Source organism: Elgaria multicarinata, chromosome 2, assembly GCF_023053635.1.
Source record: "Elgaria multicarinata webbii isolate HBS135686 ecotype San Diego chromosome 2, rElgMul1.1.pri, whole genome shotgun sequence".
NCBI classification, from domain to species: Eukaryota; Metazoa; Chordata; class Lepidosauria; order Squamata; family Anguidae; genus Elgaria; species Elgaria multicarinata.
Window position 1 is genome coordinate 108,313,742 of NC_086172.1, and position 16,381 is coordinate 108,330,122.

The 16,381-nt window shown below is 42.5% G+C and overlaps 1 protein-coding gene across 2 annotated transcripts in view; it reads right to left on the bottom strand.

Annotated features, from left to right (window-relative positions):
* Window positions 1–16,381, bottom strand: part of NELL1 (neural EGFL like 1) — a 564,084-nt gene that overhangs the window by 241,324 nt on the left and 306,379 nt on the right. For both annotated transcript variants that reach the window (XM_063117360.1, XM_063117359.1), the window contains exon 13: window positions 9,238–9,363. In XM_063117360.1, coding sequence (XP_062973430.1) covers window positions 9,238–9,363 — 126 coding nt within the window. The remainder of the gene's footprint in view (window positions 1–9,237; window positions 9,364–16,381) is intronic.

Below are 16,381 nucleotides of genomic sequence, written 5' to 3' on the forward strand. Positions count from 1 at the left end.
TAAATGTTAAAAAAAAAATACAAATAGAGTAAGCCAAAATTAAGATTGACCATTTGTTCAGACCTGTGCTAATTTTTTACAGCTATCAAAGCACTCAATTTTCAACTGTGTAACCGGGCCACAGATTGCAATATGAAGATAAGGAGTCAAGAATGCACATGGAGTCCCATGCCCATAGAGCCTTATTTCTTCTCTCTATTTTTTATGAGTACAAGAATGCTAATAAAATTCCAGAGGAATTTCTTTTTAAAGTGTACAGAGTTTGGTGTGTAGAGTTTAGTACATTCATAGAATCATAAAATAGCTTTGGAAGGGGCCTCTGAGGCCATCAAGTCCAAATCCCTACTCAATGCAGGAATCCACCTTAAAGCATCCGTGACAGATGGCTGTTCAGCTGTCTCTTGAATGCCTCTAGTGTAGGAGAACCCACCACTTCCCTGGGTAATTGGTTCCATTGTCATACTGCTCTAACAGTCAGGAAGTTTTTCCTGATGTCCAGCCAGAATCTGTCTGCTAGTAACTTGAGCCCATTGTTCCTTATACTGCACTGTGGTATGGTCGAGAAAAGATTCTGGCCCTCCTCTGTGTGACAATCTTCCAAGTATTTGAAGAGTGCAATCATGTCGCCATCAGCCTTCTTGTCTCAAGACTAAACATGCCCAGTGCTTTCAGTCTCTCCTTATAAGGCTTTATTTCCAGACCCCTGATCATCCTCGTTGCCCTCCTCTGAACACCCTCCAGCTTGTCTGCATCCTTCTTGAAGTGTGGTGCCTAGAACTGGATGCAATACTCAAGATTAGGCCTAACCAGTGCTGAATAGAGGGGAACCAGTACCTCTCACAATTTGGAAGCTATATTTCTGTGAGTGCAACCCATAATAGCATTGGGTTTTTTTGCAGCCACATCACACAGTCGGTTCATATTCAACTTGTGATCTACAATAATCCCAAGATCCTTGTCGCTTGTAGTATTGCTGAGCCAATTATCCCCCATCTTGTAAATGTGCATTTGGTTTCTTTTTCCTAGGTGTAAAACTTGGCATTTATCTCTATTAAATTTCATTCTGTTGCATTCATGTTACACACACAGAGAGAGAGAGACACAGAGAGAGAGAGAGTGCCAGCAAGGCTTTTATTGTACAATCACTACACATAATTTACAGAATTTTACAGACAGTCCAGACAACGTCATGAGCAACGAATCTGTGTTTTTCCCCTGCTGCTTACATCTGCTTTCTAACCACAAATATCGATTAAGGAGCGAAAGAGTAAACAAGCAGCAAGTGCGAAAAGGAAAATGTGCAATTGAGGTAGGGTAGGAGGAGCTGATTCTTGGGAAAGTGGATGACATGTTGTGGATGGCTTCATGACATCACATTGCCACCACTTTCCTGCTAAACCCTGCCCTGCAGTTTACTTGCTGCAGGGTGGCGGCGGATAATCCTGATGGCTGGAAGCAGCACGGGCTTTCTGGTGGCAATTCAGTTTGCCCTCCCCCTCCCCCTGTCTTTTGCACCCTGCCCATCCACCCTGGAATGCCCCACCTTGATGACAGAGTGGGGATAGGCACAACAGAGGATAGGGAAGTTGTTTAGTGATTTTCACAAGGACCAGCCAATCAACACTCTGCACACCCTGATGGGGAAGTGTGAAAGGGAGGTTGTTTTGTGACATTAGGGCCAGCCAATCAGCACTCTGCACAGCAAGCTTGGGAGGAGGTAATGGAAGTTGCTTGTGATTGTCAGATCAGATCAGTCATCTGTACCAGTAGCTTCTGCTGAAAAGAGGAAGAACATACAACACGAATCTGTTTAACCAAAAATGGGAGAGTTCAGATCCACAATGAGCTGATCACATAAACTATGTGCATCTGTTTGTTTGCACCTTGAGTTACTCTGCAATCTCAGGTGAAGTGTAATCAACTGCCTTGTTACAAAAAACAAAGACCTCAATTAGACAATTTCAGATTTTTCCAAACTAGAGGAAATTTACATATTTTAATCTATTAGTTTTATAATGTGATGAGGGCATCACATGGAGACAAACTGAGAATGTTGCGCAAATACGTTCCTTTTCCAATATACAAAGGCAGTTCACAAAAGCATGAAAGGCTTTTAATGTCCACCATTTCATCTGTACTGAAAACTGCAATTACATAAAGCTTTGTTGCTCCAGTGAGACCTTTGGCAAATCACTGTTTATTTTTTCACAGACCATTTGTTAAAATTGTGCCAGGTCAGTCTACACTTGTTCTACTCTCCATATGAAATCCATTCTTTTATAGATATGAGAATCTGGAGATTTCTTTATTGCCTACCAAAGACAATCTAGCCAATTCATGTAACAGATGCAATGGGGAAACGAAGGTTAGAAGCAATTCACTGTAGACAAAAGCGCACAGAAATACACTTGAATGATGAGCTATGAAATTAATCTCTAAAGACAGATGCAGTTCTTCAAAATTAAAAGTCAGTAGTAAAAACAAAGATTTAGATAGAAAAAATGTAGTGCAACACACTACATTTTTTCTATCTAAATGGAAATACAGAAATTGAAGCTCTGATATAGTAGAAAGAGAATAATATTCAATTATTTCTTTTTTTTTAAAAAAACTGCAATTTTAAAACCAGAGTTAAAGCTATCTCATGTTGACTCAAGCTCCACAAAGGCAGGAATTGGAAGCTGATAATGATGAGTTAACAGTTAACTGTCTCTGCAGAGGCCACCAGTGAGGGAGGAAGCAGCAGCCGGGCACCTCTCCACCGTGCCTGGGTCCAGCTCCAGCTGAGAGCCCCCTCCCTCCTGCTGTCAACTGTAACTGCAGAGGCCACTAGTGAGGGAGGAAGCAGCAGCCAGGCCCCTCTCCACCGTGCCTGGGTCCAGCTCCAGCTGAGAGCCCCCTCCCTCCTGCTGTCAACTGTCTCTGCAGAGGCCACCAGTGAGGGAGGAAGCAGCAGCCGGGCACCTCTCCACCGTGCCTGGGTCCAGCTCCAGCTGAGAGCCCCCTCCCTCCTGCTACCAACTGTCTCTGCAGAGGCCACCAGTGAGGGAGGAAGCAGCAGCCGGGCACCTCTCCACCGTGCCTGGGTCCAGCTCCAGCTGAGAGCCCCCTCCCTCCTGCTGTCAACTGTCTCTGCAGAGGCCACCAGTGAGGGAGGAAGCAGCAGCCGGGCACCTCTCCACCGTGCCTGGGTCCAGCTCCAGCTGAGAGCCCCCTCCCTCCTGCTGTCAACTGTCTCTGGAGAGGCCACCAGTGAGGGAGGAAGCAGCAGCCAGGCACCTCTCCACCGTTCCTGGGTCCAGCTCCAGCTGAGAGCCCCCTCCCTCCTGCTACCAACTGTCTCTGCAGAGGCCACCAGTGAGGGAGGAAGCAGCAGCCGGGCACCTCTCCACCGTGCCTGGGTCCAGCTCCAGCTGAGAGCCCCCTCCCTCCTGCTACCAACTGTCTCTGCAGAGGCCACCAGTGAGGGAGGAAGCAGCAGCCGGGCACCTCTCCACCGTGCCTGGGTCCAGCTCCAGCTGAGAGCCCCCTCCCTCCTGCTGTCAACTGTCTCTGCAGAGGCCACCAGTGAGGGAGGAAGCAGCAGCCGGGCACCTCTCCACCGTGCCTGGGTCCAGCTCCAGCTGAGAGCCCCCTCCCTCCTGCTGTCAACTGTCTCTGCAGAGGCCACCAGTGAGGGAGGAAGCAGCAGCCAGGCACCTCTCCACCGTGCCTGGGTCCAGCTCCAGCTGAGAGCCCCCTCCCTCCTGCTGTCAACTGTCTCTGCAGAGGCCACCAGTGAGGGAGGAAGCAGCAGCCAGGCACCTCTCCACCGTTCCTGGGTCCAGCTCCAGCTGAGAGCCCCCTCCCTCCTGCTACCAACTGTAACTGCTGAACTTTCCATCTAAGATTGTAGTGCCTGAGTTTGCTTTCCTTCCCCCTCCTCCTCCTCCTCCTCCTCCCTCCCAATCCCCTTTCCTTTTGTGTCATGTCTTTTAGATTGTAAGCCTGTGGGCAGGGACTGTCAAGAAATACTTTTGTAAGCCGCCATGAGAGCCTTTTTTGGCTGAATGGCGGCATAAAAATCCTTAAATAAATAAAAAATAAAATAAATAAAAATAAATAAAGATGTCCTCTGGGATCCGTAATGATGTTGTACAATGGCAAAAACTCTGCTGGCTTACAACTTACCTTCCATGCACCCACACTTTTCCTTGGCCTTTGAGGCCCAAATCCAGATGAGCATGATGGACCAGCAAAGATGCCTCAAGTTGTCCTGGTCCTATATTGCCTTATGAGGCATCCGTGCCTTACTGTATTTACAGTAAAAATAGCTTCTACACAAGTTGAATGTTACATGTGAATAACTGTAACGTGTACAGATCAGCTACCTGTGTACACATGTACAAAGGTTGTATGCACATTTATTTAATGTATGAACACGCGTAATGTGACCATGTGTTCAGTTCAGAGAAGTATATGAATGTTGAGACTCATCATAATGGAACCTTTTTGTGTGGGTGACTCACCTTAACTAAAGGGGATATCGCATCAAAGGCTACTCAGAAAAATTAACAATGAAGGTATAAGAGTCTTATGAACAGGACGCTGTTGGGAAGCAGAGGGTAGGAATAAATGAGAAGTTTACACAATGAATGTACTTAAGTCAACACAGGAATGTCTTCCAGATATATAGTGTGACTTTTGCTATCTAACATCTTCATAATGATCTGAAGACAGTAGTGAATACTGTGTGATGAGCCTTGTGCTGACATCCAAACCAGCAAATTACACTTTGTACCTTTTTTCCAAACCAGGATTACAAGCCACAGTTTGAAGCTGCTTTTCAATCCTGACTCAGAGGGAAGCATGAACCACAATTTGCTAGATAAAATGTATTTATTTATTTAATTTATATCCCACCTTTTTTCCCCTTCAAGGAACCCAAGGCGGTGTACATAATCCTCCTCCTCTCCATTTTATCCTCACATCAACCACCCTGTGAGGTAGGTTCGGCTGAAAGTCTGTGACTGGCCCAAAGTTACCCAGTGGGTTTCCACGGCCAAGTGAGAACTAGAACTCGGATCTCCTGACTCCCAGTCCAACACCTTAGCCACTACACCTCACTAGCTCCACACTTGAGTCATTATAGTTTGTGCAAAAGGATGTAATTAACGAAAGCAGAGCATGTACAAGGAGAAGGGAACATGTGAGCAGAAAGCTCTTACTTGTAATGACAAACCCAAGTTTGGGCATTACCTGCAAACCCACCTACCCATTGCCTTGTTGGAAGGAGAGCAGAAAATTAGTAATGATTATATAGAAATGAATGTTTATTGAATATTTAGTGTCAGAATAAAAATAAGCAGCAAAAAAGTCTGCAACTGAAAGTCTTCTAGCATCAGGTTTTGTGAAAGGCCAAGATTTACAGAGTATTACAGAGAATATTTAGAGTAGAAAACAATCAAAATTGAGATTAATAAGGATCGATTTGCATGTGGAAGAGTCCACGTTCCCAGGTATATCCAAGCAGGGCTGGGAAAGACTCCTGCCAGAAATCATAGAGAGCTGCTACCAGGCAATTATGACAATATGAGCTAAATGACCCAGTATAAGGCCAAGGGCAATTGCAAGCAACACCCTATTATTTAGGATGGTGAAAACCCAAATACCATGATGTCAAATGGTAAAAGCAACAGCATCAACCTGTGTGTCTGCTGGAAGTCAATGATTTGCATTACTTTCAAATCACAAGACCGAGAAAACTTTCCCAAAAAGTTTTAACTTCAACATTCATTCATTCATTCATTTCTAAGATAAGCTCATGCATGTTATCTCTGGATAACATGTCATGTTTTCCTTTGGAGGATAAATCCTCCAGATTTCAATCTAGAAATGATTATTCCCCAAGAATACCTATAGTGTAAAATGTAGCACATTTTTGCAATTTAATCTTGTATATATACAAGCTGGGCCTCTCTGAACCTTGCTGTGAACCTGAATCCTCCCCACCCCCCACTCCCACCAGTCATGCACAAACAAATTCTTTTTAATCCCATACCAAGCCCCTGGTTACTCTCTAGGACCTTCCTTATGGACTGCATATATTTATCACATAATGTCCAGCTTTCTAGTGTAAAATCATTATTCAACATACTAACTGCTGAAAAGAGAGGCTGCCCCGTAGAATTTCCATTTCAGAACCACTGCCCAATGCCTTTCACTGCATACAATAGGAAGAAATCATTAATGTTCGGAGTGCGCCCCTAAGACAACTGCCAGAAGTTGCCAGTCAATGTACTTGTAAGAAGGAACTTTCCCCAAATTCTAAGGAAAACACACATGTATTTTATTTCTACCTGATCATCAAACAAACCAGCTGGAGATATTAGCTGGAAACAGTCATGTTCTCTTAAGACTTCTCATTACCGATATTTGCAAACAGTTATTTGGGGGAAAAAGAAAAAAAAGTGATTTTGATGTCCAGACTTTCTTATGCATTCCTTCTTTAAGAATTAAAGAAATATTAACTCATAGGAATAAGCAAGCAGAAATAGTTTCCTAACGGCGATTCAAACAAATGCATGTGGGTTTTGCTTCATGTGTAGGTAAATAATCAGGATGCATATATAGACATTGAGCATCATCAGACAAGCATTTTATTGCATGCTTGCTACTGCCCACTTACTAGGGGTGTGCACTCTGCTCCGCAAAACCGAGGGTCCGTTGGAGGTCCAATCTCACGGAGTGGATACTGACCATTTTCAAAACCATCAGATCTCCACGGTGCGAAATGAAGGTCGTTCGGAGCTCCAAAGTATCAGAAGCATCCAAAGGTTTTTTAGGCTTTGTGAGGAGTTGTTTTAACTTGATGGACTAAATAAACACTTTTCCATATTAGGAAGATGCTTACGGGGGAGGGAGGGGTAGTTTTGAGATTAACATCTGTGTCTAACCAATAGCCACAGTCTCCTCCCTCTCCCCCTCTCCAATCACTGTGTTTAGGGGGAGGGATTGCAAATGTTATAAGCCATTTTTCCCCACCCTGGAACTCATTCGATTGCTAGCTCATGGAGTGAGAAAGGGTCCAAGTTCCACTCCTCATATGCACTTCTTCTTCTCTCAAGACAGCTTGCAGAACTTTCAGAAACTAACCTCCCACAAAAATCAAAGTTCCCCATGTGTGTTGACTTGGTATCATATGTTTAAATTATGGGAGTTGTATCTGAACTAGAATGAAACAACAACAAATTTTCTTGAAAAAATTGATGTTGTCTGAAAGTAAGAATTTAGGGGAAATGGCCCACATTATGAAAATACTGAAAACCATTCCATGTAAATGAGTTGTCTCAGGAAGTGATGATGACTGACAGGCAGTGTAGATCCATACAGTCTAACAAGCAAATATTAGGATATGGAAAAGAATCTTGTGCCAAAGGGTGATCTGTGTACCACAAGTATGGATGCAACTCGGCCAGGCATAAAGTCAAGAGAAGAAGGGATGATGAGAGAAAAGTTTGCTATTGCTAGTAGTACTAGTATCTCCTGTTCTGAAGACAGGACTCAAGTCTATATGCTTTCAATATATATATAAATAATAAAGGTATTATATTTATGGTTGTTCTTGTCTGACCTCTCATAGGGAGAGTACCCCTCCCCCTATTTCACCCCACTAGAGAAAACAGTCAGGGAACACAACTTCTGATCCATGTACACGAAGACCTGTCTGGGTGTACAACATTAAGGCATATGTGGAAGTGGGTAAACATTTCAGGACACACGTGACACACATATACTTTCCGCTTTATAGGTAGAGATAGTAAGTCTGTATTTAACGCTACAAGCATTTTTGCACATGCTGTGTTTCTAGTTTTGATTTTAAAAACACACATGGCAGGTGGGAGGAGGCACCGCAAATGGATGCAGTCCAATATACAAAGGCATGTGTTAATAAGAACTGTATTTTAAATTAGAGCCCATGTCCTCTGAGAGGCGTTTTCCTCTTCTCGTGGCTGATGCTGCTCCTTGACAGAGCATCCAGGAGTAGCATTGCCAAGGACGGGAGGTAAGTGGCTGTCAGTGGACACACACAACTCCAGCCAAGTCCTGCTGGGACTGCCTCAGCCCACACTTCTCACCCAAAAAGTTTTCCATCAAGAGCCTGTACTGAAGGGTCAGGTACTTGCCCCCCTTCATCAAGCCTGTTTCTGGGCATGCACAGAGTGCTTCCCTTTCCTCCTTCCCTCCCTTCCTCCCTCTTAAGGGTGAAGGCTAAGCATGTGCGTCCCTCAGTTTCTGAGAAAACCGATATCAGGGTGGGGGGCCTTTGAGCATGTCCAGAGTTTGGCCTCCCAAAGACATGATGTGTAACTAGTTTTGATTTTAAAAACACACATGGCAGGTGGGAGGAGGCACCACAAATGGATGCAGTCCGTTTATGTGGGTTTTCCTTTTATGTGGAATTGGGTTGACTGCTTGAGACTGAGCTTAGGAATCACAATGGCCACCAAAGACCAGTAAGACTGGCCTCCCACCCAAGGCATTCTGGGAATTGTAGGTGTAAACCTAGGGGTGTTTTTTTTATTAAATTCTTTAAAAATACTTAAAAACCCCAAATGCATGTTTTTAGATTTCTTCTGATCCATGTACACAAAGACCTGTCTGGGTGAACAGCATTAAGGCATATGTGGAAGTGGGTAAACATTTCAGGACACACGTGACACACATATACTTTCTGCTTTATAGGAAGAGATAGTAAGTCTGTATTTAACGCTACAACCATTTTTACAAATATGTTGCAGACCACAATTTTTTATCTAATTAAAGACACATCCAGACCTTAGTGGTGCAGTGTCTACTGCTCCAAGAAATTCAGGAGATATGCAAATCCAGAATAATCTGGATTAGGGAGGCCAAAATATGACAGTATAAATACTTTTTATGAGTTTAAATGAGCATGAATGCACAATTACCCTATAAAATTCACTATATTTCCATCTTACTGGTTTATCTGTGGTCTAGCTCATTAATATGCATCCAGCAATAACACTAAATTCAACACTGGTTAAATCTTGAAAAATTAAGCACTTCAAACAATATAAGACCAACATTCTCTTCTATTTTCAATCATCTTGTATTTTTCCTCAAGGAAAATCTTGTCTGACATACAGTATGAAGAATATTTAGTTCCTTCCAACTGAACTCCATCAGTTATTAATAAAGTATCATGGTGTGATTGCTATGATATCAAGAGCTTACCTGTACATGAGAAATCATCAACGCGGATATATCCTGGGACACAGTCACAGCGATATGATCCAGGCAGGTTAACACACACTGTGTTGGCATGACAATAATGCATCTTAGCAGCACACTCATCAATATCTGAGGGGAGAAAAACACCCCATGAGATTGCAATCAGCTGCACAGTTGCATGTCTTCAGACTTACAGTACCAAAATATGAAAAATATAAATATCTCACAAAAATATCTAGCATACTTTGAATTCTGCTATTAAGCTTGGATGTATTTCTCTTCTCTTCATCCCACTCCTAAAAATAAGGTTTAAAGTACTTATTGTAAAGACACTTGAAATCTCAGGGCTCTCCATAACAAATCAATAATCACCAATGCAGTAATTAAAATAGGGAACAGAGGAAAGTTAGGCATTAATGGTTTCAGGAGGTCCCATGCCAGTGTATAAAGCATGCTGACACTCCCTTGTCCTTTCCAATAGAGGATTTCATAGGGACAGCAGTACTCTCTTGCAACACCTGGTTATATGTGCATAGCCTTGAGTTAAGAGGGCCTTTAAGGCCCTGATTGGAGCAATGGGGGTGGGAAAATACACTTTCTGGAGCCTCTGGAAAGTGCACAATTCCCCCGACATGCTAATGGCAGTGGCAATTAGCATGGCTGGGGGAATTGTGCACTTTCTGGAGCATCCGGGAAGCATGCTTTCCCAAGGTGGACCCACAACCGAGTGTTTGCAGGCTCTCACAAGTGCTTGAGCACGCATCCATGCTCATGGCAAACACATCTGACTGGGTCCAGGGGCCTCCTTCACCCAGTCAGGCACTTATTTATTTATTTTATTTATTTATTACATTTCTATACCGCCCAATAGCCGAAGCTCTCTGGGTGGTTCACTTGCGACAATCCTAATCTGAACTAAGCAATACTAGTCCTAAAACAACCAACACAGTGAAATCACAGAGCAGTTCATTAACCAAGCTGCCCAAGTGGCTTCCTCTTTCAATTCTTTTTGTGCACATGCTAGATTCCAACAAAACTATCAAATAGCTTCTTCCCCAGTTTCAGCCTGGGAAAATGAATGTGATTCACATCCCAGATACCCATCAGATCCCATTAAGCAAATATCTATTGTTCACCATTATTTATCAGACTATACAAATTCCCACAGTGAGTTTCATTGTGCATAATAGCACTCCTACAACTGTTTCATTTGGAGGTGCCAAATAAATTTCACTTAAAGCAAAACAAGAAAAAACTTGGAGATTCCTGTCAGAATAATTTCAGTATTAGCCACGAGAGTTTTGATAAATGTGACAAAGAGTTCCGTTGGAGTTCCACATATCCTCTTATCATTAATATGATATGGCCTACTGTATGTCTCATTCAAAATATCTTACCCAACTAAGTCACCAGCTGATTCTCAGTGAGACTCCCTTTCTCAAAGATTAGTTTAGAAGAGCACATGTAAAATGGATTTCATTTCCTGTCATCTGCCTTTAAAATCTCCATTTTACAAATCTGAACTTCTGATTAAGTCAGCTTCTATAGCATGTCCATATCTCTTACACAACAAGCACCACAGGGGCAGATTCTTCTATGGAGAAACTCCTCTCCAGACATTCAGAAGCATCAAAACACCAATCCCAACCTTATTTGTGTAGTCAGTAGGTGCACTTTTATGGCAGAGCTCAGAGCCATTTGTTTTGCTGCCTTACATGAAAGGCTGGAAAAGACTCTCAGCAACCAACACAGAGCAAGCGGAGCATGGAGACGATCCTCACTTCTGTACTCTGGCTACTCTGCATTCTTGCTAGCTGGGCGCTTCTGAGCAGGAGGAAAGGAGGCCAGGGCATGCATAGGAAGCTGCATATCACAGCTTTCCAAGTCTTCTCCCCTCCCTGCCCCTGGGTCTGCCCACCTTCCCCCATATCCACACTCCCTTTCCAAGCATAGAGCCATAGCCAGCGAGGAGAGAGCTGTGCCGGTTGCAAGTGGGAGGGGAGTTTGGTTTCTGGGGGACAGAGGATTGCTCCCTTATTTTATTTAAATTTTCCTAAATGATGAGATTTAAAATGTTACATAGGCCACTCCAGAGAAGTAGCACTAGAGCATACACCAGAATTTATCTTGAAAATGACATGAGAGAAAGGCCTTAGGCCCTATATAGGCTGAAGTACTATCCTAAGTGAGAACACTTGGGATTGATTCACATGCATCTGTACATCACTTGATAGCGCATCACTCATTGCTTTATCACCTTTGACTGTGTGAATTGCTTCCATTCAAGAGTATGGTGTTTGAGGAGACATAAAAGCTGTCTCTGAAAAAGCTGTTTCACATTTATTTATTACATTAAATTAAATACTGCCCAGTAGTCGAAGCTCTCTGGGAGGTTCACAATAATTAAAACCACAAAATATAACACAAGACACATTATAAAAAATTTAAAGTTTAAAGCTACCGTATAAAAGTAAAAACCAAAATAAAACCTAACAGCAATGCAGAGAGTTAAAATACAGTATCAGATTTAAAACACGTAGCCGTGTGTTCAACTTGATGCTACGATCACAGAGGAAATGCACATGAACTCATCAAAAGTACTAAAGGAAGAGGAAGAAGCTGTCACAGCCCGTAGTTACATTCCCGTGTCTTTCTGTGAACCTAGTTTTGTGAAATCATGAAAGACTGCAGGCCATTGTTACAATGACTGGCACATTTCTATTCTTCACAAGTTTTTCATCTTCCATAGGGTTTCTTTTCCACAGCTACCTTAAAGCATATTGTGGGTGGACCAGCTCTCTCAATTTTCCTTTGATCTGTTCACCCCATCTCCAGGTCAGGGACAAAAGTGACCTTTGCCAGATGAACCATCTGTCTCTGGGTTTTTTTTAGTTACACTTGGGGCAAATTTGGACAGGTGGTGATGATGTTAAAGAACACCTCCTTTCGAATTTACCTAAGGGCAATTCTTAGTACTACAGATAGCTTCTGATTTAAAAATGAGTTCATTCTCCAGCCATGCTCGACTTTGCTTGTACATAAAAACAGTGTTTGCATTAAATATCTTCACTTATCTTCATTTTATGTTCCTAATTATACAAGTGTGAGTGTAAGGAACACATTCCTATTACAAATTACTTACTAGTTGTCTTGAACTGAATACAGTTGTCCCAGAAAATTTGTCAGAGGTACATTAGACTAAACATGTAAAAACAAGAACAGCAGATCTACATTTGGTATTTATTCTCCTACTATGTGTCTCTAGAAATGGAGAAAAGGTGCTTTTGCCTTCATGCTGCTGCAATCCTGCACTTACGTTCTGAGTGGAACATACACCAGCTGTCACAAACACTTCTATCCTATGGCCATCACTCCAGTAAGCAGGAAGCTGAGGCCACTAACAAAATCACTTTGTACTGGCCACCAAGCAGCTGTCAACTGACAGGGACTTTTGATCAGTAAGCAGCCTGGGCTGAATATGAAATGATGGCTTGAAGGCAAATGACTACATCCCAGTCCAAATACCTTGAGCTATCAAATCTCCTTGTCTTGGCTGTTCCTGAATGATGATCCCCTTGAAAAATGTGTAAAAACTGTCAAAGTCAGAAAGACAAAATGGAAGGGGAAGGCAGCCCACCTCTCCATCACACCATGGTGCTCTGGGGCCAGAAAGTACTCACTTGGGTGTAAGTACATGCCTGCTGCCTTGTTTAAAAAACAAAAAATACAGCCTTTTGTTTCATTGCTTTGAAAAGGTTTTGTTCAATCATGTATAATAATTCCGAAACATAAAAGGACTGGGAAAGAAAGGAAAGTTGTCAGTGCTAGTAAGACGTTCACCTAAAAATTAACTTGACAAGGTGCCATGTTTGTCTGACACTTTGAAAGACATTAACCATGCCAATGAAAAATGCTGAAAGTGAAGGATTTAATTGGTGTTTTCTGCTAGTAAAAAAAGGGGGGAAGTTTCCTAGTTATTGGTAGCATTAGAACAGCTACTGCTTTAAAAGGTTTCTGTGTGCACAACTCTACTCCTATTTAATTATACATATTCCAGTTTTCAATCATAGCTACTCAACAATTAAATCCTAACACAAAGATATCAGGGATACAAGGTGCTGTGTAGGAAACTCACTTCTAGCCCATGCTGCTGCTGAGAAACTGTAACTTCCAAGCTCTTCCCTCCACAGAAAGGGAGTAGACGGATCTACAGGTAAAGTCAAAGGCTGGCTGATGGTAAAAATGCCGATACATAGAAGCAACCCTCTTGTGATAGGCAGACTTTTCAGGCTCTTGGCTGAGAGGGATGTAGTCCAGATTCCAGATTCCACCACGCAGCAGGAGGGGACTGAATGGGTGTCAGGACCCCAATTCCTCCCACCAAAATGCGAGGCAATAAAGATTCACTATGCAATCTACAAAGTTTTTGTCCAGTAAAAAACAAAAACAAAACTGCCTCTCTACAGCTGTAGCAACTATGAAGGCTACAAACTAAACTTAATTAGCCAAACAAAGGAAGGCCGATGACTATTAACTAAATGGATGATTTCCCACCGTGTCCAACAGGATTTTACTGGACTCCTTTAGTGAGGGTCCTCTTGACCCAACTTGTGCAGCTAGACTAGTGGACTGCCTCCCACCTTCTCTCCTCCCACCTTCTCTCAACCCCAAACCCTGTGGCAGACTCTGCGATCTGTCAATTCTGGTGCTCCCTCCCCCTCCAACAAAGGCTGAGCTCCCAAGGGGAGGGGGGAGACGATATCTGAACCTGGGCGTCCTGTTCGATAAGCTACTAGAAAGATTCCTTCCTGACTCTGGAGAGTCCTGGGGAATTTCCTCCCTGCACCGCCACACCCCCCCCCCCCCCAGCACCTTGTCTTGGCTGGTGTTCTTCTAGTTCAGCCTCTCTGAGCCTGACTCAGCATGTGAAACCAAACAAGGGAGCCCAGGCCCATCTTGACAATGAGATGCAGCCAGATTGTCTCCATTCACAGAAGCAAACTTTCCATTGCTTTACAGAATCCCACTTGTTAAAATGTTGTGCAGAACTCCTGTTCCCTTGTTCTCCAAGGCTTGGTTGCAAAATCCTAAGCCCACCTACTGCAAAGCAAGTTCCATTAAACGAAGTGTGATTTACGTCTGAGTAAATTTGCATAGGCTTGGGTTGCATGCTATGAATTAATTTGCTGCCTAGATCTGTAATTTCCATTGTCAACTCTTCACAAGCTTCTCTCCCTCAGCAAAATAATGGTAAGAGGCTCTCAAGGCAGTGGTAAGAGGCTTTCATTTAGCAAAACAATTTTGCTAAAAGTATGTTCCAGTCAAGGAATGGAACTATTGGATTTGACTTAATTTCTCTAAAAAATGTATATGCAGGATTAGATGCCTAAGACCAAAAAAAAAAAAAAAAATCTATTTAACAATGTTACCATATTATCTATAAACCAGACAGAGCGGTATACATCAACTTCGCTATAATGGAACTGAAATTGTGATTCATGTGTGTAGAGTGCTTGTCGCATTTGAAATATTAGAGCTTGTCTTCTGGTGGTCTATTGAGGTGATAAAAATGCATGATTTATGCCTTTCCCTAGGACTATGAAGTAGTTTGCTTTTCTTATAAAAAGGTATACTTATGGTCTTTAAAATGAAACTTGACACAGCATAATGATCCTTCACATATCACTAACTTCCATCTGCATAAGCTAGTTTGCTGTAATGACAAAGAGTCACTAGGGCTAAAGCTTTTCAATGAGAATCGCTGCATCATGGCTTAGTCTGCCATGGTACATGATAGCATTCTTTGATCAGTTTGAGATACTTTATTAATAAGCAATTTGGTAACTTTCTGTTTCTTCACATTTTATTCCTTACTGCATCAAGGACTGAAACCAGCAGACCACATAGTGTTATATTCCTTGTGCTTCTAAATCATGATAGGGTCAATTTAAACATAAAAACTTAAAAATTAAACTGATGCTTATCATAGGATAACTGGCTGAATTAAACGGCTATCATGCCTTGCTGCCACAGAGATTCTTACCAACACAACAATGAAAGTTTGCTTATCAAGCGATAAGCTTATCATATGATCAAGGAAAGTATGCTTATCAAGCGATAAGCTTATCATTTGATAGCTATCACTAATGCAACCTGACTTTACTATAGAAAGAAACAAAGAGGAAGAAGAAAGACAATAGTGTAGTGTCAGTACTCAGCATAGCAAACAGGCACAGCTCCTCTGATCTTGCAGGAAGCATGCTAATACTACCTGATATTTTGGTTCTTTTATCTTATCAAATATCAATAAATAAAAATGGACACTACAATAAACAATGAGAGTTGAACTATCTCAGCACTGCAGATTCTCAAACTGCCACCTTTAAGTCCCAGCAGCAGTTGTTTGCCCACTTGCAGCCTTTACCAGTAGAGGTACCAACCTGTTTGGGCAACCATCTGTCAGGTATGCTTTAGGCGGATTCTTGCACTGAACCGGGGGGTTTGGACTCGATGGCCTTATAGGCCCCTTCCATCTCTACTTCCATCTCTACTCTATGATTCTATGGGCATAACCACCTGTGACAATCCCAGACATATGAAAGGCCAAAGCAACAGTCAGGTCTCTAGGCCCTACACTATGCTTCACACCCAGGGTCTGTGCCCTCCCTGCTCCCAATCCTTTGCTGTTTTCTGCTTCACTTTACATACTATTTGACTTTGACTTCAGCTTTGCTTGAGTCCACATCATTTGCCGTAGCTGGATGATCTTCCCTATTTCTGATTTTGGCTCTCATCTTGATGATTCTCTCAAAGAAGCTTGCAACTGACTAGCTATTGCTGGAGTTGACTGCAAGGGGATCATTTGATATGACGGGTTGTAATGGTTTTGTTGGGGGTCATATTTAAATGGTATATGCATGATTATTTGTATGATGTTGGGTTTGTGAAGGCCTTTGTGCTACAGACAAATAAATCTCTTTGACTGATTGACTAGCTATTGCTTGCATTGATATAGCCGAAATTCTTTTAAAGATTCCCACCATCAAGCTTTTATCTGAGGACTAAAAATACATTTATATTAATGAAAGCTACATTTTTTTCAGGATTCCAGAAAAGGCTCCCCATCCTGGTTTCACTTGTACCTAAA